The sequence below is a fragment of the Acanthochromis polyacanthus genome, chromosome 4 (genome assembly GCF_021347895.1).
Source record: "Acanthochromis polyacanthus isolate Apoly-LR-REF ecotype Palm Island chromosome 4, KAUST_Apoly_ChrSc, whole genome shotgun sequence".
Taxonomy (NCBI): domain Eukaryota; kingdom Metazoa; phylum Chordata; class Actinopteri; family Pomacentridae; genus Acanthochromis; species Acanthochromis polyacanthus.
The window spans coordinates 23382387-23407811 of NC_067116.1; the positions used below are offsets into that span (position 1 = coordinate 23382387).

The 25425-nt window shown below is 40.1% G+C and overlaps 1 protein-coding gene across 3 annotated transcripts; it reads left to right on the top strand.

The window, feature by feature from the left end:
* Positions 1 to 471: 471 nt before the first annotated feature.
* On the top strand, positions 472 to 25425 carry LOC110962607 (low-density lipoprotein receptor-related protein 8-like). 3 transcript variants are annotated; one of them, XM_022210597.2, is made up of 13 exons: positions 472 to 575; positions 2299 to 2433; positions 4754 to 5017; positions 11623 to 11742; positions 11960 to 12085; positions 14266 to 14437; positions 18693 to 18908; positions 19483 to 19601; positions 20225 to 20364; positions 20643 to 20784; positions 20939 to 21136; positions 22040 to 22200; positions 23170 to 25425. In XM_022210597.2, the coding sequence occupies exons 1-13, from the start codon at positions 515 to 517 to the stop codon at positions 23203 to 23205; spliced, it is 1890 nt and encodes a 629-aa protein (XP_022066289.1). In that variant the 5' UTR covers positions 472 to 514; the 3' UTR covers positions 23206 to 25425. The 3 variants fall into 3 exon arrangements, with proteins under 3 accessions (XP_022066289.1, XP_022066288.1, XP_051803552.1); XM_022210596.2 differs by having other exon boundaries at positions 22040 to 25425; XM_051947592.1 differs by having other exon boundaries at positions 20945 to 21136; positions 22040 to 25425.

A 25425-nucleotide genomic window follows, 5' to 3' on the forward strand; every position in this document is an offset into this window, starting at 1 on the left:
TAGAAATCTTTACTCCCAGATATGTTACAGTATTTTTTACAGGAATGTCACAGATGTATGTAAGATCAGTATTATAAAGAGTTAAAATCTCAGATTTTTGTAAATTTAGTTTTAGTCCAGAGATGTCTGAGAATTTGGATATTACAGATAAAGCTGATGGTACTTCCCCAGAATTTTTTTAAATATTGTTGTGTCATCGGCTAATTGAGATATTTTAATTTCTTGATCAAAAACCCTGATTCCCTTGAAAGAACTCTGTTGAATTAGATAATTTAAAATTTGTCCCACAAGTAAGAATATATACGGTGAGGCTGGGCAGCCTTGCCGCACCCCTTTGTTAATTTTGAATCTGTGAGATGTACCATAAAGCAGCTTTACTGCACTGTTATTATCTTCATAGAGTGTCTTAAAAGCTCTGACACAGGGAGACTTTTCATTCAGCAGTTTGACAGCAGCGCCTCTTGCGTCATATCTCCGCGCCCCGGTTCGCTGCAGTGGAGGACACACACGGAGCATGGGAGACCTTGGAGGAGCGTTTCTGGTGGTCGCTGCTGTCGTCTGGCTTCATATCAGCGGTAGGAAGCTGCTCTTACTATTTACTGTGCGGCCGGACGGAGGGTCTTCAGACTTCAGACCGTCCGTCACTTTGAATCAAGTCTGACTCGCGTGCAGTGAACTTACGTTTGTAGTGTTGCCAAACAAACACGAAGCGTTACACAAAGACCAACAGCTGCACTTTAAACACAGGAGAAGATGTTTTTCATATTTACACTGAAATATAGGTGCGAATCTGTCATTTGAAAGCTGTAAACCATTCAAATTTAGCCACTTGGCTTCTTCTTTACATTGCATTGATGCATATTTGGGTTTACAAATATGTCGTAATTACAGTAAAAATAATTTTTTACATTAAAAACAAGTTTTTAGATGGGAATATAGCAGTTTGTGACACTGCACAAATGTATACATGTGCACATTCAGTGTACTTTCATCCCAGTGAGACTTGTGAAGAAAATGTTGGAGAAAACTGAGACAAAAGCCAACCACGTTTTAAGGGAAAAGTTCATCAGAAGTATTTATTACAGACTGCTAAGAGAGAATAAATTACATTTATGCTATATTTCATGATTTCCACGTGTTGCTGTTTTTTGATGGACATTCGTAGCCTAAATATTTACCTGTTTATATAATAAATGTAGTTTTCTGTTTTCGTTTTATTGCGTGCTCTCCAAAATAAAAAATGATTATTCAAGGCTGCAGACTGACTTTTTTTCCCCACTTGTAGCACCGATGAGACCAACTTTATTTGGTCGTCCTCCCATCTCGCCACACGCAAAAACGCATGACTTATCTTCTCAATAGACACTAGAATTTACCAATGCTCCCTAAACACACCACATTGCAGGCTGCAGAAGCTGCTGGTTGCAGGCAGCGATGGAAAAAAGCGTTTTAATGTGTGGTTTGTCCCAGATTTGTGTTATTTTGTTCTATATAAATGTGTTTTTTGGAGGTGCGCTGCTCATTTCACCAGAAGACCACATTTTTGAGCGTAAATACTGCAGTACACCTGAGTTACAAAAGTACTGCTTTCCATCACTGCCTGCGTTAGTTAGAGCGGCACAAATGCAACTTGATGATCATCATGGCCTCGCACAATGCAACCATTTGAAGTTTTAAGTCGCACACTCTCAAAAAAGGGTCACAAATGCACCATTTTGTTTGCGATCTGGAGCCCTGTTATGCAGAAAATCCTCAGTGTATTCATTGGTTGTCACTGGACTCCTCTGGTAAAATCGCTTACATCCTCAGATGAATAGATTAGTCAGTTCTACCCCTGTAGTATAATGTCCTAGGTCAAGGTTCAGTGTGATATAGTTCAGTTTTTTGTTTCCTGAAAAAATGACTTTGGCCATTATTTTAAGAGGGTGTTGATATTAGACTTTGAAAAGAATAGACTGATTTCTGAGTATTGTCAATTTCCCAGTCTCTTTAAACTCTTAATCAGGACATACATGTTGGAAAATTGGAGCTAAAAAGTAGAATTAGAAGTGTAATGTGTCATATTTAACTCTTAAATCATTTTACTGTCTTTGCCTTTTTAAGGGATTAATTAAAATTGCATTGTTATCCAAATTTCATACTTGTCTGCGTCGAAATAGTATAATAATGAGATTTCCATAATAAGTATACTTTGAGTTTACTTTGAGACTTGTACTTTGAGAATCCATGGATGATTCCTCCAAGTTTTCTTATTGTCTGACTTCCTTCACAGTAACAGTAAATCTGTCCGTCTCTCAGGTGCTGCTCTTCACTCTCTGCCCTCCTGCCACCAGCAGCTGGAGTTCAGGTGCAGCGATGGTTCATGCGTCTCCAAGCTGAAGGTGTGCGACGGACGCAAAAACTGTGAGGACGGATCAGATGAACGCCACTGCAGTGAGTACAATGTTGACTTCATTCCATGCATGTTAAGTTGGGTTTTATCAGCGCAAACACTCATGTTGTAATCGGAGGCAAGTTTATCAAAACGTGAAAGCAACTCAGAACTCCTTGTAAGATATTAAGGCAACAATGCAAGAGATTAAAGGAAGATGAAACGATAAAAGCAGCAGGGTTTATAAGGAGCGAAATAAAATCATAAAGTCATAAAAAGTTCAATAAAGCATTTAACCAGAGAATAAAAAGGATGCCGCCATCTCTTAGTGTAAGAGGAAAAACTGAAATGCTTTGAGCATCAATTAAGAGTTGAAGCAAACCTCAAGTTTTTCTGCCAGTTAGTTTTTCTTATTTAGTTCATGAAAAGCAAAAAAGTGTTTCTTCCACCAAGCACCAAAAAATCTGAAACTGAGACTGAGCCAACACATTTTGTAAAATTCATGCGCTGTTCATAGTCCACACTGATGAGGGACTGTTCAGATCAAAGGTGACTTCCTGTGTTTTTTTTTCCCCCAACTTCTTTTCCATCATTAGTTATATTCTAATGTTGGTGTCAAAGTCTGACAAGTTCAGACCATTACTGCATGATGATTGTGATATTTCCTTACTGTGGAATAAAGCTTCATCTGAGGTGTTTTCTCCTTCTGGCTTGTTTTTGGACCAGATTTTTTGCCTTGAACCTTAATTTTTATTAACTCCTCATTACATAAATGCATTTTTTTAAAGTCTTGACTCCACGGTTCAGCTCACGCAGCCCTACATGGAGTTTTAAAATTACAGTGCAGCAAAGATCATCTTCCTTTCTGTTCCTGTGTGGGAATATTCTGTTGCATATTTTGTCTTCTAATCCTGTTAAAGTTATTAGAGCTGCTGATGTTGGATTCCAGAGGGATTTGGTGCTGAGCCCGTGAACTGTAAGCTGCAGGTTTGCAAAGAAAGGAGAAGTTTTGAGAGAACCGAATGTGATTTCAGGGATTCAATATGAACACTGATGTGAGTGAAGGCAGCAGGTATGAATGTGTTCAGTGTTGACTTGGACTCAGAGACCTGGAAGGTGCTGCTTTGACTGCTGGCCAGGAAAGTGAAGAGAGTGAACAGGTTTGACTTTCTTTCCCTCAGAAATGCAGGAATCTGCAGTGAAAAAAAGAGCAAATGAAAGAGAAAACTGGTAATATAATGCAATCCTGTACAGTTTGTCCAATATAACTGAACAAATTTTCAATATAACAATCTATATTAATGCTGTTATTTACAACTGGATGCACTATGAATTATGTTGATCCTTCCTGTTTTCAACACAATTTAAGTCATGTTCAGTCACACAGCGACAATAAATGACAGCAGGAAAGAAGAGATTTTATTTGATTCATGTAGAGGTTGATGCAAAATGTGATTTTTTTTTTTTTTTTATTGGAGTGAATTGAAGGGAAGCATTTTAATCCCCAGCAAGAAAGAAGAAACTTTGATCAAGCATCATGGTTTGGTTTTCTGACCTGAAGTTTCCCAGCCCAGCAGGGCACGAAGTATCACCGTCTCCTCTGGTTTAGTTTGGAGAAAATTTATTATGGCTCAGCCAACATAAGCAGCTTTGTAGTTTGATCTGTACGTGTTTTTTTTTTTTTGTACAGCAGTATCGTTGCCATGACTACACATTCTCACATTATCACTATGATCAGTCACACCTTATAAAAATGACATAATCCGATGTTTCTGTATGTGACTGCTGCAAAAATCAGCTGCCAAAATAGCGTGCCTCTGAAGGACTATTTACCAGCCGACATTATTGGAGTTATTGCTGGACTTTTGAACCAGAGTCCACACAGTAAATGCAGTAGATGGATAACAGGAAATTATATTTATCCCAGTGGGAAATTGCTGTGTTGTCATTGCTGTAATTTTTCATTTAAGGCTTGCAGAATAATGCAGAAGTCCACCAGAAAAGGATGTTCATGAGCTGTGATGTGATGTCTAATAAATTCAGTTCAGCTTTTCAACCAAATGCTGATCTCCTGCGACTTGCAACAAATACATGCTCTCTGATTTCAAATAAATCTCTTTTTATAAGCTATGGATTTTTCCTTCTTAGAGTACCGCTGAAAAACTTAAACTCTCCACCAAATCAGACTGAAATTCTTTACAAGGACCAGCCCTCAGCTGTGGACAGCGCCGAGGTTTTCAGATGATTTTAGTCGCTGCAGGTGTTGACAACTATGTGGTGTAAACGCACTCACTTAGCATTATATTTTTAGTCAAACCTTCTGAGACTGAGTTAACACTTGATTGTTGCTCGAACTATAGTTGTAAATTGCGCTCTCCACAGGTCACGCGTGTTCTGCTGGTTTCTTCTCCTGTGGGCCGTCTGACGCCTGCCTGCACGAGAACAAGCTCTGTGACGGACGGACTGATTGCAAAGACGGACGGGATGAGACCCAGGAGCTGTGTGGTTCAGGACGACAAGTCCCTCAGAAGTCTCCTAAGTGTGCAGTGTCGGAGTTTCAATGCAGAGACGGGAGCTGCATCCCCCACAGCTGGAGGTGTGACCACTCGGCAGACTGTCCTGATGCCAGTGATGAGGACCGCTGTGGTGAGTGACGTGATGGTGCTGCATGTCTTAGAACAAGTGCTGACACTGAAGAAACTAATTAAATGATTTTGGGTTTTCTGAAAGTTTTTAAATCATACAACAAGCAAAACAAGAGCTTAAGAACAGTTCCCTAAGTTTTGCTGCTGACTCATTATATTCTTTGTATTAAAGATTGATTGATTGATTGATTTCTTTATTTTTGTGTCATGCACAAAAATGTGCCCAACCCTCATGGGTTAAAGAAATACTTTGTCCTTTTTGGAGTGAAAATGTAAGATCTAACATACTTTGTGTCCCAAGCACTTCAGGATTAATTTGTTGCTAGGGTTCGAGGATGCTTTAAAACCTGTACTGGAGGTGCCACAAATAGAATACAGTCCCGATCAAAAGATCCAGTTGAAAAAGTGCAAGAAATTGCATTTCGCACTGGTGGATCATAGAAGGGTTCTTAGCAGAGCTTCAAAATGCAAAAAGAAGAAATGAGAGCCAGAGGGTAAAACAACTGTGTGAGCAGTTTGTTGAAAACAGTTAAACTGAAATAGGCTGTTCATCAGCTGATCAAAAGTTTAAGACCGTAGCTCAAAAAAGAACTCTGTAATGAGTAGCTCCACCGTTCTTCAAAAATTTGTTTAAGTGGGAATGTTGCTCCAAGTGGTGAAGATGGCTTTATAAAGGGCATCCACTGTCTGGAACTGATGTCCATTCTTTTAGACTTCCTTGCCATCGATTGCCAAATGTTCTCGGTTGGATTTAGATCAGGGGAACACACAGGTTGGTCCAGAAGAGTGATGTTATTCTCCTGGAAGTCCTTCGTCAGGCTGGCATTGTGAACTGCAGCATTGCCCTGTTCAAAGACACAGTCAATACTACACAGACGAAACCCTCAGTCATGAGTGATGCCCGCTGAAACATCTCCACAAAGCCAACCACCGTTTGATGCCCTGCACAACCTGAAACACCAGTATTCCACTGAAGGAAAAGGCACCCCACATCATGATGGAGCTGTGTAGAAAACCTCTCCAGTGGGATCTCCTTGTCATGCCATTAACGTTGGAAGGCATCAGGACTGTCAAGGTTAATTTTTTTTTTTTTTTTCTGGTCAGAGAATAAAACTTTCTTCCACCTTTCAGTGTCCCATGTTTGGTGCTCCTTGCGAAGTCCAAACAGGTAACTTTGTGGCGTTGAAGGAGATGTGGACATTGCAGACATTTTTTGATGCTGTCTGATGGTTACTAGGTTGCAGTCAGCACCAGTAAGGGCCTTAATTTGGGTCGAGGATCGTCCCACGTGTGGATGGACAGCCAATCAGATCCTCCCATGAAATTTTTTTGGGTCTACCACTTGAGTTTCTTGTTCCATAACCCTCAGGATCTTTTAAAAATTCAAAATGACTGTCTCACTGCGTCCAACCTCAGCAGAGATGGTGTGTAGTGAGAGGCCTTGCTTATGCAGCTTAACAAGCCTATCACGTTCAAAAACAGACAGATTTTTTTTTTTTTTTTTTTTTTTTTTGCCATCAGGAGGTCGTGACAGTGTGACTACTTGAGAGGAAATGACATGGCATCCTAATTTTTGTGCAGGGTTTGGCTTTTAAAGACTGTGATCTTAAACTTTTGATCAGCTGACAAAAGCGTGTTTGAGTTGAAATGCAGTTTTCAATAAACTGCCTGCTCCAGTTTTTTTTCTCACTCCCATGTCTTTTATTTCTTTGCATTTTGAAGCTCGTGTGTGTGTGTGTGTGTGTGTGTGTGTGTGTGTGTGTGTGTGTTCTTGTACTTGCTACATGGTGAGTACCATTTTCTGCATTTAACTATCAAAGTGAGGACATTTTTACAAAGTGAGGACATTTTGGCCGGTCCTCACTTTGAAACAGCCATGTTTGAGGGTGAAGACTTGTTTTTAGAGAACAGGTATGAATTGAGGTTTGGTTAGGGTTAGGGTAAGGATTAAGTTTAGGCAATCAGTTGTGATGGTTAAGGTTAGGGTAAGGCTCTAGGAAATGCATTACGCCTATGGATGTCCTCACTAAGATAGAAGTACAAACATGTGTGTGTGTGTGTGTGTGTGTGTGTGTGTGTGTGTGTGTGTGTGTGTGTGTGTGTGTGTGTGTGTGTGTGTGTGTGTGTGTGTGTGTGTGTGTGTGTGTGTGTGTGTGTGTTCGTGTTCGTGTGTGTTCGTGTTCTTGTTACATTGTGAGTACCATTTTCTGCATTTAACTATCAAAGTGAGGACATTTTGGCCGGTCCTCACTTTGAAACAGCCATGTTTGAGGGTGAAGACTTGTTTTTAGAGAACAGGTATGAATTGAGGTTTGGTTAAGGTTTGGGTCAGGATTAGGGTTAGGCAATCAGTTGTGATAGTTAAGGTTAGGGTAAGGCTCTAGGAAATGCATTACGCCTATGGATGTCCTCACTAAGATAGAAGTACAAACGTGTGTGTGTGTTCTTGTACTTGCTACATTGTGAGTACCATTTTCTGCATTTAACTATCAAAGTGAGGACATTTTTACAAAGTGAGGACATTTTGGCCGGTCCTCACTTTGAAACAGCCATGTTTGAGGGTGAAGACTTGTTTTTAGAGAACAGGTATGAATTGAGGTTTGGTTAGGGTAAGGATTAAGTTTAGGCAATCAGTTGTGATGGTTAAGGTTAGGGTAAGGCTCTAGGAAATGCATTACGCCTATGGATGTCCTCACTAAGATAGAAGTACAAACGTGTGTGTGTGATGACCTAACCTGGCAATAGCCAGATTAATAATTGTGTAGTACTTGATAGTACTCCACGATATCAATCTGGGACCGCTCCATGTAAATCCGTTCGGAGGAAAGAGGCACGGATTGGACAATGCAACAGTATGTCCCGCGAGGTTTGTTTTTAGCCAATCGCGGGATCTTCACAACGAGCGGAGCCAATTGGTAGATTAAACTCTTACCAAAACCCGTAAGGTAAAAAAGCACAAACATCTTTACCATCCAGAAATGCGCAAAGCGCCTCTCGTTGTTCTTCCTTCAAAGAAGCGATACGAGATTCAGCTAAAACTGACTTAATAGCAGCATCTACACAATCGTTGTCCTCCGTTGCCATGTTTGTTTTGATCTACTGGCGCTTGGTGTTGTCTTCACACCCGGATATCCCGCCCCACACACGAATACTGCTGTGTGATTGGCCCATGCCAACTTGGCTCTGTACGAACAGTGAATGCGGGAGCGGAGCAAGATGGTTTCTTGAGACATTTGTGAACTCACAAATATCGCGAGAAATCAACTTGCTGGCAAGGTTAGTGATGACCTGCTCTGACACTTGAGCTGCAGCCACACAAACTGGATGCACTAGAAAGCCTAACAAATGTGTTCCAGCGCACAGGACATTTTGGACATGGATTTATGCAGTTCATGTCAAAATGGTAACCTCTCTGTACAAAACCAGGCTCATAAGAAGAGTTTTTCCAGTTAGGTGTGAAAGAACATTACTGGTCCTGACATCAGCTCCATCCAGCGCCTTAACATGAACTGAAACATTGACTTCAAACCAGATCTTCCTGCCCAACATCACTAAAGACAGCAGTCTGCCTGAATCAAGACAGTTCTTATAACCTTCTGTTTTATGGCGTCTGAAGGCATAAGTACTGGATAAATGCATCTGTTCTGCTTAGCTACTTAGATAAAAGTCTAACCAGTGAAATAATGATTTTAAAAAGGCACCCTTCTGGACAGTGTCCGTTTAAAGGCATTCGTGGTGAGACACTTGCAAAAAGCAAAGCAAACAGTGGAGTAAAGAACTGATAAGAGGAGCTTGATAGAGAAGCTTTAATACTTCGTACTTTTGCAAACTTGACCATGAAGTGAGGGTGAATTTTGAATTCTGTCAGTTAGAAAAATTGCTGCATGCAGCCTCCATATGATTCCAGAGGGTTTTAGATGCTGGTCAACCAACTAACGAGATTTGGTTAAAGAATGTCACGTCAGGCCCTAAAATCCTGTGGAGACGAGAGCAGGTTGTTGCAGAAGTATATCATCATAGCTTTGTGGATGTAGTGATATGTGCTCGCCTACAGTGCAGTCTTTTGGTGCTGATAGTTTGCAGACCGTCCAGAAGAGGGCAGTATAGTACTTCATTATGCAGATTGATACCCAACATGATGATGCCCCTGAACATACTGTCAGTTTAAAACTGAGTTCTAACTGCCGGAAGTCAAAAACATGTTTTATTCCATTAGAATTATTGCTTCAACTTTACTTCAGTTTCCCGTGTTTTAATAGTGATGAGCTCAGCAGCACTTACTATCACAAGAGTAGCAGAGCTGAGTTGACTGAAAAAGAAATAATCCCCAACTACTGGGATTATAAAATGATATACTTGACTATAAAATGAAGTGAAAGTGCCCAAAATTCTCTAGTTGCTGTGACAGTGGTGATCATTTTCCAAAATTGTGTCATTATAGATGTAGAATATTTTCATATCTAACTTGAACAAAAGAAGATGTATGAAGACAACACACTCGGGTGGGCATTGTTCACTATTGTTTTGACATTAAATTAGATTAAGTGATGCATAAGAAATGATCAATTGCATCTACGTATGATCAGGCGTAAACTAACCGTGACGTCACCCGTTGGTTTCAACGGCGAGAAAATGAAGCCCAGATTTTGCTACTTCCTGGTCGCCGTTTTGGATTTTTTGGAGCCAGTGACGTAAAAAGCGTCATCAAACAGACTGGACCGGAGAGCAACTAGGGGCAGGATTGGCTGAAGACTCTCTTATCCCGCCCACTTCTGTTGCTGTCTATCAAGTATAGCCACGCCCCCTGGCTCCGCCGACTTTAACGATTTATTTAAAATTCAGTATTGATTTATTTTAAGATCGGCCACCTGATCTCTCATTTTGACCATGAAAACTAACGGGAAAAAAATCCTGAGCTGTAGAAAATCATTCTATCAAATTTTATTTTTCCAAAAATGAATTGGGGTCTATGTAGAAAAAGCTTTTTGGAGCCAACCCTAGCGGACGGCGTGATATTGCAAGTTTTTGACACTTCCGGGTGGGCTTCAATTTTGGAGCCAGATGCTACGTCCACTATATCTACAGTCTATGCGTATGATTCAAATCATCACTGGTTGTAATGTCAGTAGTGTAAAAAGGTCCTGCAGGTTTAGTTGTCAATTTTATAAGCACGTGCTCTAATATGTTTGGTCTGTTTTGACTTATTTGTGTGAAAGAAACCAGAATCTGTCATTATATTATTTCAAAACTATTTCCAAGGTCAAAAAGCATGAATAATGTCTTGATAATGACTTTTCTATTGTGTTTTTTACAAATGTTTTCTCAGTGCCAGCTGACATCCAAACCTTTCTGCTTGCTCCTCTATAATATGACACAAGGAACGACGTAATAAATAAATGCAAATGTGTCTCTTTATATTTTACATTTGCTTATTGAGTACTGTATTATTTCAGTTGAATGGGTTAAAACTTTACTGTAGACTGTGAGAATATTTTCAAAGTTTTTGTCACTATGACGTCCGTCCAAAGCCCTTCTGGTTGGTTGTGGTCGGGTCCAGAACAGGACACTCCTAAGCTTGACATTTTGAAGATGGAACATTTTCATCCAAAAGTGACATAATATTTGACATCTTTCTAAATGGTAGGCTGGGTGACGAGTCATACAAAGTCGATCACAGCAACGCCCTGTTGAGAGCAAAATAAGCTTAAAAAAAAAACAGGGACAGATCGTCATTACTAGAACAAAATGACTGACTGAACAAGGTGTAGGCTCAAAGTAACCGGAGTCAGTGAGACTGAGACTGTTTTTTTCCCCTTAAAACTGTTACACTGACAGTATAACCAGTGTCTTATTGAGTGTCTCTGCACACGTTTCTGCCACATCAGTCAGTTATAGCCTTCATTATCAAGTTGGCAATGTAGCATCGAGGGCTTGGTCTGTAAAAATGTTCAATGCTGAGCTTTGAAATGTAAATTGACAGAATGATCTCACCTCAGTGTCGCTGCAGCAGCTGTTCTGGAGCACTTGATTGTATCCCTCATCTAAATAAGACTGTTTGCACTCAGGAACTGCTGATATTAAAATTTGCCTTTTTTACCGCTTTGAATGCTCTATTCAATTCAGTTTATTTGCATTGCACCAGTTCAGTTGGCTGTTGGTATGGTGATGTTAGTCTGTCCTCAACTTAGGCTCAATGACTATAAAATGGCTCTTTGTGATTAGGGACATTTAGGCTCCACAGAGGACTAATCTACTGACATGGGTGATATCTCAACTTTCCTCTTGTGGAATCATCGGGTCAGAACGTCAAGTTGTCCATTTTGGTCTGTGGTTCCTGCAAAATCCATGACATCCCCATCAGCCTCAGCTGCGATCTGCCCAATAAGCAAATATTAGAAGACAAGGTGAACATGGTGCAGAAATGTGTCAATAAGAAAGCAGTAACTCATGCATCAGTACATGACAATATTTGAGCATCATGAATTATAAAAATTTATAAAGATCTAAAACGCATATTTTTCTTGAGCATATTAAAGTCATGGATCGATGAACAAGAATATGGTGCTTCCTTGTACGTGACCTCTGCTGACATGTTTGATCTTGCAGATCAGGATGAGTGTCGAGTCAATAATGGCGGCTGTTCTCATTATTGCGTGGACCAGCCAATGGGTTTCCACTGCGACTGCCCTGAAAACATGAGGCTGGTCGAGGACACCCACTGTGAGGGTAAGCTGATTTAACTGTAATGGTTGAGGTGTCTTTTTTTTTTTTTTTTTATGACTGGTTTTTGCGTCACCTCATAAAAATGTTCTAAATGTTGTTCCGGGTGTAGTGTTGACTTTATGGTAACTGATCAACTTCCATAAATCCTCTATAAATAATGAAAGCCTCATTTCGATTTGTTTATTTAGCCATCTTTGAAACTCTTTGTTTTATCATCTAGAGGTCGATGCGTGCCTGGAGAGCGATGTGTGCGACCAGCTGTGTGTCCACGTGAACGGCAGCTTCACCTGTGACTGCCTCGAGGGCTACCACATGAATCCAGTGACCAGAGAGTGCAACGCCAAAGGTGAGCAATGAATGATTTCAATGACAGCCATAGACCACACAGAAACCCGGGGGTGAGATCCCAGGATTTGTTATTTGTACAGCATCATTTTGGAAGTTAACTCGGTGTGTCATTTATAGTATTTCAGCCATATCGCCAGTTTCTCCCAGATACCACACTACACATTTTAACATCTCCCACAGGAAGAAATAACATCTACTCCATGCAAACTCTTCTCGTTACAAGTGTCATGGTTTCTCTTAGGCCTCACGGATGCGTAGATATTGAATAAAATACTGCTGCTTTTTATGATATTATATAAAAAAGACAGCATCTGATCAAGCACCATGGTCTGCCTGATGGAGGATTCAAAAGCCAATACAAATCTCACCCAAACAAAGAAGTCAGGTCATATTTATACCCTTCAGTCGATCAGCCCACAGGCTCTGTGGGTCTCAAAGATCCCCATCCTGGTCAGCGACTCCTATCAGATACTAAAACGAGCAAAACCGATTCCATTCTACTAACTTATTAAGTAGTACATGTCTCAGATCAGATACTACACAAACTGATTAACAACCTGACTTCAGCCAACTGTCAAACCGACAAAGCAGCAGCAAAATTTTCCTCATGTCCCCACCTCACTGACGTTTGTCTCTGTGTCCCCCAACTTTATAAACTCCCCCCTTTTTTTTTAAATTATTATTTTTTGGACTTGATTGACCAACAAATGTCACCTGCTGGTTGATCTTAATACATCTAGTGAGTTCATAGATGTTGCACAAGTCATTTATTCATTAAGTATGTGGCCTTCACTGTGTGATTTTGCGCCTCTCTTTTTTTTTTTTTTTTTTTGGCCTAAAGCTTAGTAATATACTTCATAAAAGCTTCACAGTTTTTATACAAAAATCTGTCTATTTATGCATTTTACACTTGAAGTTTGTATGAGAATTACACCAGAAGTGGTTATATATATTTTTTATCTGTTCTGCCATTTCATCTCGTCTGTATTTCTCATCACTATATCTACTGTATGTCGGAGTCACCGCTAACACAAACGATCCATGTTAGCCATGTATTTCAAATGTAATCATAAAATAAGTTTAAACCATCTTTCAATAACACATTTACGAAATAAGTCAAAACTGACACTAATTAAAGCTGTCTAATGACTTGAAGGTAAAGTTAACAGTGGAACTACAGAATGTGGTCAGAATAAAGACTGGAGGTTGTGTGTAGAACAGGACGAGGCTCAACTTAATAAATATACAATTGGTCTATGAGGAATAATTAAAATGTTCATAGTATCTCTCAAAACCCACGAACAACGAGGCGGCATAACATTTTTGTGTATAAAATTCAATTCATCACATTTGTGTGTGTGTGTGTATATATATATATATATATATATGTATATATATAGCACCACTTTACAGCAAATGTTTTTGTTTTACAGTAAGTCAGTCTTTGCATAACATTCAAACATGCATTAGCCCAGTCTGAAAAATGAGGCTAAAATGAAGATTTAGATTTAAATGACCTCAAGCGTTGGCAGAGCTCCTGTCCAGTGTTTGATTAAAAGCCACTGAAACACGTGTCTGCACACATTTGTATGCTATCAGCAACATGTATTCAGGTTTAAATCCTGATGTCCGGTTGAAATATGTGATGCTCGGACTGGCTCTACCTTAATAAACATTGACTCAATTACATAGCAGAAGGTAAATATGGCTGTACAAACATATTCTATCATGACTTCACTATGGACATACTCTTTGAACAAGTCTGCAGATAGTCCACATGACTTTATTTCCTTTGTGTTCTTGTGTTGTGTGACGTGCTTTGTATTATGCTAACAGACCTAATGATCAGTTTTGTAATAGTTTGACTTTGTGACAATGTTGATAGCTTAGGTTTTGCACACTCCCTCTGATAACGTTAACGTTTCACCTCATGCTACTAAGTGCTACATTGCTTGTCATGTTGGACCAATCTCCTCTTCTATTTCAGAATGATTCCAGACGTTTTAGCTACTTGTGAGAACCAGCAATGGGGAAAAGGAGTTTTCACCAACAATCAAAACTAGAGCCTTGAAGAGCCTCATAACTTACAATGTGGCCTTTTATTGCTTTTCTCAGGACATCTGTGGCCGTAAAGAGTGACACAAGATGCACAGGGTTGTTTTTTGTGTGTCCTTGCAGGAGATGAACCTCAGCTGGTTTTCACCACGTCTGAAGGAATACAGTGGAAGAGCATTACTGGCTCTGAGAGCAGAAAACTGGCCCCACATTTACCAGGACCGGGACCCTTGGCGACTGTGGCCTCTAACCGCATGGTGTACTGGGCCCAGCAAGGACAAGGCTCCATATACAGGTACCAGAGTAGAGCTGGAGCTGTTGCCTCCATTACACTCCTCTCTCCAGTAGATTGATGAAGTGATGCGTGACACTTGTAAATCAGTGTAAATGTAAACACACTGATTTATCCTATCCATCAGTTACCAGGATAAGCAAGATAACTCGGACATCTTTTTCCTCGTTCAGTGCCTCCTGAAACTTTCCCCGATCAATGGGGTGGATTGGACAACAGGTTAATTCTTTTTCTCTTATTAGACTTTTAGATGAAGACAGTGCGTGATCAAATGCAAGCTGAGCAAGAGTTCGCCCAAAAGTGGTTCATTTCATGTGTTTAAAGGGCACACTGATAAAGACAATAAGATGTCTTATTAAATTCACTCACACACAATAGCACAGTACGCATCCATCTGTAAATAATGACACAGTAGAACACATGATAAACAGCTTGAAAAGTGGCCAGACTTCCACCATTTATCAGAGCCAGAAATGGTTAAAACAGAAAAAATCATTGGATTTTTCTACATAACAAACATCCTTCAGCTACACATTTCTGGCATGCACCTTCATTTGAGAATTAACTAAAGCTAAGCTCAAAAATGTATTTAATCAAAATTGCTTCACTTAACGAGTTACTTTCATAATTTAGACAACGATAACCGGATTCTGTAAAAAAAAAAAAAAAAATCCCTTCAATAATTTAGGGACTTTCAGCTGAACTAGATTGAACTGCGGACTGTGTTTTCACGGAGCAGAGAGGAGACGAGTATGGAAACAAATTAAAATCTAAGTAGTTAAATCTCTAGTATGCAGAGTTACCATTTTTTCCGGTTTTAGTCACACCTATGGTCACTTGTTGATTGTAGGTTTTGTGTCATACGTGGTTGTCCTCTTCCCACAGAGGTGCAGGACTTTATGTAGCAGCGAAAAATGAGCCCACAGTGAGTAGAAGTACGAGTAAAAAATGCCCTGAAGCTGCTTGAAGTGCAAGGACTTAAGCAGAAGGAAGACTTGCACAAACAGAGATAAATGGTAAATGGTTGTATTTATATAGCGCTTTTATCCAAAGCGCTTTACATTATACGTCACATTCACCCATTCACGCACTGATGGCGAAAGCTGCCATGCAAAACGCTAACCACGACCCACCAGGAGCAATTAGGGGTTAGGTGTCTTGCTCAGGGACACCACGACATGAGCACGACGGGCCGAGGATCGAACCGCAAACCTCCGGTTGCGAGACAGCCACTCTACCCACTGAGCCATGCCGAGATAATGGTGGACTGATCAACAAGATAGCGGCAGAACAGGAAGCTAATATTGACATGTTTGTTCATAATCCAAACCTTCAGCTGGTTCAGTGAAATAATGACTTCCTTGTATACTGTGGGTGACTTACGCTTTCTTGTTCGTATTTATAGATCCTGACTGACTGAAGGTGCTTTTGATCAATGCCCGCTCCACTTAACCTGCCTTCTTTCTGCACACGCATAGCAGAGTTTACGCGCTACTTGCACGTTTTCACTCGTCCACCACAGACACTCACTGTAATATAAATAGAAGCATGTACATGTCCCCTGTCTCTGTGGTTGTCTGCTTTGAGTATACTGTATCAGTCTTAAAGCTGCACCAAAAATACTCTGCAATGGAAACTGTAAACAACCCCATACTGCCCAGTGTATGCACCATTTATCATACAGTCAGCACATGAAGATCATGACCAAAGAGTTACTGTCACCTTCACCAAACTAAAGAAATCAGGGTTCCAGACAGACAGATCTTTACACCAAAAGCTCGAGTTCTGTTTGTCAAACCTTTAGACAAATAAACTGTCTATAACAGTGACTTATTCTGTTTAGCACCTCTTTGTTATAAATGAAGGAAACTGAGTTGTGCTTACTAAGAACCATTCTTTCATTCGTTGTACCCAAATTTCACTGCAGTGTTTCCCACAAATTGAGAATTTACTCGTAGTGGTGGATGGTGCAGCATGTAAGAGTTAATCGCATGCAGAGACACGTGAAAGTGAGGGGAAAGCATAAAACATTGGTTATTTTCTGTAGTTACAATTTACAGATGCCTTCTAAATGCCTCACATGCAAACCGTCGGCAGGCTGCAGTTTTCCAAATCTTAACCTCTCATTATTCCAGTGATTGCTTTGCAGATAAACCCAGTAACCTCTGTCCCTCAAAACCAGTACTAGGTTAAATCTTAGCTCATGTTTGCACTGTGTATGGGAGATAGTAGTCAGTTTTTAACCTGGACATACCATTCAGTGTGCGATAAATGTGGGATGATGAGATGCAGTGATTACTTTTGAAAGAGCAGCGGCCAACTGGAAAAGTGTAACTCTCAGCTGGCCAGTGATAACAGACATCCATGTTTCTAAGACCAAAAAGACAAAAGAACGATGAGCTGCTCTTGTTCCCATCCAACTCTCATCAGTCTGTAAGATGTTTGTAGTTTTAGAGTTTGATTCACTGTAACTTCCTGAAACATTCTCACCCCCTGATCTTTAGCTTTTAAAAAAATCTTTACATTCTTCACTAAACTACGTTATCATTTCTCGTGTGCAGATTGAAGTACAGCGCCATGAATGTCTTCCAGAAATTGACTGTATCCCCTTGTTTAAATGACGTTGTGTATTCCCATCTTTATGACAGCTTGTTTGTGCTTTTATACCATGTAACAGTCAGAAAACACATTTTAGTAACTATAAAAGTTAAGTGTTGTCCCTTGAGTTTATGAAAAGCCAACACAAGATCTGATATCAAACCAAAGAATGGGTGAATAGACTGGTCAGAGCTTTTGCTCCTCCCTCTATTCTTACAAGCCTGGATTAATCACGTTTCAGATGCTTTCAGACTGTGCCTATCTGATCTTACAATCTTTTTGAAGAGGCCTTTCATGACAAGGGAACTGTGGTGTGCCTTCATGTATATCTGCTACTTCACAGATAAGGCAGAGTAGACAGTGGGAATGTGACAAATCATCTTTCTTTGTGTGGTTTTACTTCAAAAGAACACATTTCTAAAAGAACTATAGACCAAAAATTCTGAATTACAAAACTGAATTTTAACTGAAAGACCGGACATGCAGACGGGAAATGTTTCACGTTACATCATGATGAAATCTGTTCTTGAGGATTTTCTGTGATGGTAAGCATTTCAAGAAAACAGACTGACAAAAGGCGTGACTGAACGGCTGTGACAGTTGATGCAGATGCACGAGATGAAATTACAGGGAAGTGAAAGAAAATTGAGTCAAATGTGCATGAAGAGATAATGTGGTGTTCAGCTATTGTGAAAAATGAAAGCAGTTTGCTTTCTCATCACATACAACATAGCAGGAGACCTTGACAGACAATATGACAGGAGTTTTACCTTTCTAATGATTTGTTTCATCTCAGTATTTTATAAAGTAAAAATGCAAAACGAATGCTTGGTATTGTAGCCTCTTTAAGATATGTATTTTTAAATTAGATGGTACATGTAAGAATAAGCAAGACATTACATTTCTTTAGAGGTGCAGGACTGTATGTTGCAGCGCTTCAGCCTCTTGACTTGACTTAAATGTTGTTGCTTTTTACAAAATATATAGGCGAGATTTCAGCCAAAGACAGAGTAACAAACTGCTAAAAATTCAATAAAGCAGTTTATAAATACTTATCTCTCAGGAATATTATTCACTTGCAACACACGTTAGCCCTTGCACTGGCTATAGAGGCTGATAAATGTAGTTTAGAGCTGATAAAAAGCATGTGATTGAATCTAAAAAAAATCACTCGTTTATGAGAAATATTAGAATAGGAAAGATTCTACCGCCGTGCTAGCGGCTCTGAGGCTATTCTCAGAAGCAGCTAAATGCTAACATCAGTATGTTGGCACCTGTAAGACTTTTTAATTTGCTGAAAAGGGGCACAATATGAGACCTTTAGTTTTACTTAAAGGATATATATTTTTGATGTACTTGCTGCTTATTGTCAATTAATGTATTTGAATCCTGATGGTCTCTGATCGGGTGCACCTCAGGAAGTGTTGGCCACATTTATCTGGTTAAAATCAGATCTTAGTGCTTTGGATGCATTTCTCTGTAAAAGTTTTTGGGTTTTCAGGGATTCTGCGAAGAAATGGAATTATGCCGTTGAAGAATGGAGCCGTGTTCAGTCACAGTCATGTCTGGGAGGACTGAGTAGAGCAGAACTTCAAATAGACGCCATGCTTGTTTTGTGGGTTATGTATGTTACATTCTTTAACTACTTGATGCTTCCCAGGATCTCCCTGGATGGACGGCCACAGGAAGCTGTGCTGGTGCTGGAAGTTCAAGGTTCTGTGTCGGGCCTGGCAGTAGACTGGATCCACCAGCTTCTCTACTGGACCAGTACAGAGACCGGTTCACTGGGCGTTGCCCTGCTGGACGGTTCAGCTCGGCGTCAGCTCATCACCGGGCTCGACCAGCCCTCTGCAGTAGCTGTGGATCCTCTCCGAGGGTAGGAGGGACCAACATTTGCATTTTATTTTAATAATTAAGTGTCATCAAAAGAGGATAAATGTTATTCAAAGCACGTCAGCACGACTATTACCTGTGATATTGCATCACGATTTTCAACTCAAAGGTAATGTTTGTTTTTAGAGCTATTCCCAGGATTCAGGAACTGACATAGCACCACTTAGAGGTGGTTGAACACACAATTCTTGTATTTATCCAAGGATTGCCAACACAGTATGGAGCAATACATACAGATATACAGTAAATACAGATGTTTGGAATGTCTTATTACTCACAGTTAAGTGGATTTCACCCCAATTTTTGCTGAATTTGGTTTTTGCCAATTTACTTGGCTGCTTAGCTGCAAAAAAGCTCTGATTATTGCCCAGCTTGGAGACAAAAAATGCAGTGTGAATACCTTGAGATTGTAAAATACTTTAAAAATGATACCACAGGCAATCGCATTAAAAATGGGTTTACTGCAAAAAAGGTGAAATGCAGTTGCTTTAATAGAAGTAAAACAGAAAGCCAAAAAAAGTCAGAACATGAAAACTGAGGCGCTTTTGTTTCCTCAGGCTGCTCTTCTGGACTCAGTGTGGCAGCTCACCAAAGATCGAGAGGGCTGGTTTGGATGGCCGGGACAGGACGACTCTGGTCTTTACCTCAATACGTCACCCTGTTGCCCTCTCCCTGGGTACGGGCTGAAATTTTTCACAGATACTGTTTGATAATGCTGCAGCAGATGGTTTCAAATCTTCCTCTTCCAATATTCACAGTTGCATACATGCATATTGTTAAGAGTAGTGATTTCTAACCAGAAGTACAAGTATTTCACAGGAGCAGAGCGGAAAGCTTGGCTAAACTCATCAAACATAAACAAAAATTACAATATAATTGAACAATACTGGAGACTTGAACAGGTTTAAGCAGAAAACTAATGGTTAAACAAAAGCAATAGTAGAAAAGGCAGCCAAATGAATTGCATACATGATTTAAGTGACATCCCTTCATCCATCTGCCCTCCATTAGCTGTGCCCACCTATCCTCTGGAGGATCATGGTGTTTGAGGAGGAGAGATAGTGGTACAAACAGTTTCAATCTGACAGGTCTGAGTGAGATGAAAGTCAGTGGGAACCAGTGGTGAAGGGAAATTTGAATAATAGAAGAACACTAACTTCCTGTTTAGAACAAGAACAGTGCGAGTTTGTGTTGCTGTAAAAGTCAGAGGGCTGATGACCTTTAGTGCATCTGAATATGTGAAAGTACCTCAATGCAGGTGTTCATTGTGCCCATTCATGCATGTTGTTGTTTTCATAGATATGCCTCGCCAGCTGCTGTACTGGTTTGACGAGGGAATGAGAAGCATCTCCAGAGTAAATCTAGAAGGTCGTCACCGCAAAACAGTGGTAGAGTCTAACGGCTATATGGACCGGTGCTTGGGACTGGCTGTTTTTGAGGTATAATCGCGTTACATTTCTGTGCTGCCTGTTATCCAGAGCTTTTTGGAATAGAGTTCAGCTCCCAAAGAGTCTGGAAAACACTATTTTTTGAATACTTTAGGGTTGAAGAAACAAAACAAAAATCTCAAGTGATTTTCAAAACTCCCTCATAAATACACACGCAAGAATCTATGAAACAATTTAAGATGAGATGAAATATCCCATTCATGTGCTACAATGAAAACTGCCTGGTTATACATGCAGTGCGCCAGTAACCCTTTTCTGTCTGTTGTTAGGGGTTTGTGTATTGGAGTGAAGAAGTTACACACTCCATCTGCCGAGCAAACAAACACAATGGCAGAAACCTCCAGGTGCTGCTGTCTGACATCACCTCACCTGGTGGTGTTTCCATCATCCAGGCTGTTCTTCAACCAAACGGTGAGACCAGTCAGCAAGGTTTTCATCATAATGTGTGTCCCAGACTTTAGTTTGCTGATTTGTAAAGTTTTGTTTATTACGGCAACAAGTAAACAGGTTAGAGCCACATCACAGCCATCGGTTTCTCTAAACTCTACATTCTTCTGCTTCCAAGGACCAGCCGTATGTGGACGTCCGGGGACCGTGTGTCGGCACAAGTGCGTCGTACACCTGCGTGCTGAGCATCCAGAGTTCAGTTGTTTTTCTCCAGAAATGAAACAAAACCGGTCTCAAGAAATTCCTGCCGTCACCCACACGGTTCCCACATCAACTTTATCCGACCCTGCATTTGCTGGAATCCTCTCTCTTATCAGTAAGAATCTGTTGATTTATGGCTCTTTATGGCATATGAAACTCAAGCGGATTTTTTGTTAGTACTGATGCGTATTTTATCATAAGTCTGTATCTACTGTGGTGGCACTTCAAAAGTAAAAATGACCGATAATCAAATACTGTCTACTTCTTGTTAATCTTAACCCATAAAAACCCACGGTGACACCAGTGTAACAAGCCCTTTGAGTGCCCCAGTCTCTTCCTTGTAAAGTTTTATGTCTGACCTTAACTCATTAAGTCCTTTAAGGAAAAATGGGTCTGGGTTCTTATGGGTTAAGGATATCCTTGTGCCACTACACTGATGTTGACGAGGTCATGAACTGATGAGTCACAGTGTAAGCAGCATCCATCTGTCACTGTTATTTCATGCATTTAAAGAGTTGCACAACTGATTCTACTTGGACACTCAGGCATCTGTTTAGACAGCCTACTGATGGCTTCCGAGAAGAGAAGCCATTGTTTGCCAAGTTGTCAAATTTAAAACCTGTATAAAACATAAGCAACATTGCACAGCTGTCCACAGACAGGAACTGCCATGACTGTAAGGATCTAAAATAGGACCAGTTTGTGTGTCTTCATACTTTTTTAAAATAGTGTTTACACATACAGTATATTTCCATTCCTATATCTGCCTTTTTGAGTGCATTTAAAAGCCCTCTCCAGTTACAAACCACATTATTAAACGTATTGCTGTTTCTCTGAGCTATGCAGCACCTTCTGTTAAAGACTTCTCTCACAAGTATTGCAGCTCTGTTCAGTCACTTGTTAGTCCACTCAGAGGAGGTAGAGGACGTGACATAATGCAGGAAGCTGATGTCAGCTCCTCAGCATAATGTCTGTCAGGTCTGCAGAAAGGGATGACGTTCTTCTGTGTGTTTCCCAGTGTTCCTCAGTGTGCTGCTGGCGGGAATGGCTTTGTGGTGGTGGAGAGAAGAGCTCAGGCCGTCCAGGTCTCTCACTGTGCAGAGCTTCACCTTTAAAGAGTCCCAAGACCCGCTCATCATTCAGGGGCCAGCCGTGGCTCCAAACACATGTCTGGTCAAGGCAAGAGAAGTTTACACACACACACACACAAATACAAACACAGGCGCCTTTATTTATGTTCAGAGAAGAGACGGCATTCATTCAGCTGCACGTGTACACTTGAGATGTGTGTATATGTGCGTATCTGATTTATAGAGGTGTTGATTTTCTATTTTGGAGGCTGTGTTTGTGATGTGCTAACTGGAACACAAATTACACAGGAAAAACATGAAAGGCTCATGATGATGAACACCATTTAAAAGAGCACATTGGCGCCTCTGTAACGTCTTTCTCTCTGCGCCTAAAGACCCAGATCTCCTCCTTGTCCTCTGATTCTTCTCTATGAAAGCTTCAATGTTCTCTGATCTGTAGAATGATGTTAGTGCCATTGTTTCTGCCCTCTATTATTACTCACAGAATCGCAGGATCAGCAGGTGTTTCCTCTTTAGGAGATCCAGTAAAAGGAAAAACACTGGATGTTTGATATCACCAGTTCTTTTTTTTTTCATGCTAAAGAGAGTCATTGCTGCACACTGAAACCAGGAAACTAATGTGAAGCAGCCACAAGTGTAGAGTGTTGAAGGCAGAAAAAATAAATCATGTAAGCTTTATGATGTTCTTGTGGAAAACACAAAATATGAAATTAATTGAAGTTTTAACACCTACATTTGAGGGGAAGAACATCTTTGTCACAACACTTTGATGCCTAATTTAAGGAATCCTTAGTTATTTTGTCATCCACATATTGAACAACACTTGGTAGTCAGACATTTTGATTTACAAATAAACATTAAATATAATACAGGCTTAAAAAATCCAGCATTAATCAGAGTTTAAGCTTAATGAGGTTCCTATGATTTAATTGTTTGTCACTTTTTCTTTAAAACGCATTCTGGTGGCTTCTTAGGTGAACAGTTTGACCAGGTTCCATCAGGCTAAAGGCTTACTGTGCGCAGTAGGTCGACTAAGCTGTGCTTTCTCTGCTGCCAGGAAACTCTACTTAAGCTGGACTTGGACGGTGAATGAAGGTGAGACAAAGACGGTCAGCTGACTGGACTTCTCCTGTACATGTATCAACCCTGCAGTGACCTCGCAGCTGAGCGCAACAACAGCACGACAACACAAACCCAGCTGGTCACCCGCCACATCCCAAGGCCCTCTGGAGGCTTACATCACCAAATGACTTTGTGGTAAATATGAGTTCAGGGAGGAGGGGGAACAAAGGCCTTCAGTCATTACTGTTGTACCTTCAGTTTTGGCATCATTTCCAGCCCTGGTGGCTGTACAGCAGATTCCTTGTTGTTCATGATGTTCGTTGTTAATTCACCCAGAAAGCTGTAGGCAGCAGTAAGCACACGCACACATTCTTCTTCTTCTTCTTTCAATATCAGTGTAAACGATTAGATGCCTTATTTTTTTAATCTGTGCTATCAAGCATTTTGCTTATCTGATGAGCACTCATGCTGTAAAGTGAAAGTCTCCAACATGTTCAGTGGAAATGTGATCCTGAGTTGAAATTATTGGCTGATAAACTGTGTAATTAACTGACAAAAACTTCATCTGGACCATTTGGTTATCAGCACAATAATTCCCAAATGTTTCTCTTTTCTAAAAGTAAAAGAGTGTTTTGGACTTTTGATCAGATAAAACACATAATTAGGAGACTCATGTTTCTGAGATTTTATACCCAAAACAGTAATTGGGGAAAATAATCATTAGTTGCAGTCCTAATGTAGTTTTATTTTGATTACTTGCACCTTCTCTGTGTGTGTTTTGAGTGTTTGTATCAGCAATGAAATTCCCAAAGGTTTGCTTCTGCAGTATTTTGGATGATTTTTCCTTGCCAGTGTCGAACAGGAATCTTTTGAATAGTTTCACATATTTCTTAAGAAAACTGGTGCTGATCTGGTTTGTTCTGGACCTTTTTACTCTCTTGGCTTGTGAGTGTGAGACAGTCAGAAAACCAGACCTGCATTGTGCTGCCTTTTGTCCAGTCCACTTGAATCATAAACATTTACTACAGTCTGTATTGAGGGACAGATTTAGTGTAAAGCTGAGGCTTCATTTTAGAGCACAACTGTTGACTTTTTTTTTTTTTTTTTTTTAAGGCCAATAATGTTTGTGAAGCTTCTTTTCTGTGCTGGAATCTATTATGATACCTGAATTTCGAACCCTATTTGCAAGCTTTATTTTCCGCAGCTGATTAATGCAACATCGATGCTGCTCAGTTTAAAGTGGCCTATTACTAAGAGGAAAAGGTTAAAAAAAAAACATAGGTACATCCTCTTTTTTTTCTGTTTTTTTTTCTGTCTGAATGCTGAACTGATGGTGAACTGTAGTTTTCAGTGAATTTTTGTACTTCTTTTGATCATTGAACATTTTTGGGAAATGCTCTTATTTACTTACTCTTAGACCACTCAATGAGTAAAGTAATGCCACAACAGCCAGTTAGCAGAGCATAATGAATGGGAACAGGCAGAGACAGTCCAAAAGCAATAAAATCCACCCAACGCCTTTAAATCTCCCTAATTATAGCAGCATATTTAATTTGTTAATTGTATTTCTCTGCTGGGAGCAGGAAATGAAGCTTCTTGGTAACAAGATTCCATCATAATTCAATGAACAAATGAGGAATGTGTCAATTAGTGAGCTGAATGACCTTGTTTTTATGCTCGGCCAAGCCTGTCCAACTTCTGGCTTTAAACTGGCCTTCATTTAAGCGTCGGATGGCAAATAAGTATTTATTCTTCAAATTTCAATATTTCCCTTGAAACAAATGGGAAGACAAACGGTTGAGTGGCAACAGTAATGCCGTGTAGTTATAGTAAGTTGAGGGATTTAAGAGACATGGAAGATTTCTTTGGTGGCAGGTTTGGTGTTCTGATGCTTCCAGCAAACTGGTGCTCCATTGGTAACAATCGTGGGTTTTCTGGGAGCTTTACTTTTGCTCCAGCATCAAGTGTGTTTATCGCCGGTGTGAATGTTCGAACGATCGACATGCTTTGTCTAATTTCAGTTTTTTTGTGTCTTAAAGAAATGTTTAAATTTGTTGGACCTCTAAAAATCCATTGGCACTATTTGAGCGATAATTCTGAAAATCTGTGCTAAAACTGCTGAGTTGTGTGGCTGGTATTTATTTTGAAGGTTTTGTATTTATTTCTAGGGAGCATTGCATCTGCTGTAGTACTGTTCAGACACTGTTAAATGCTGTAAGTGAATCAAATAAAGTATTTTATTTTTTTCCAA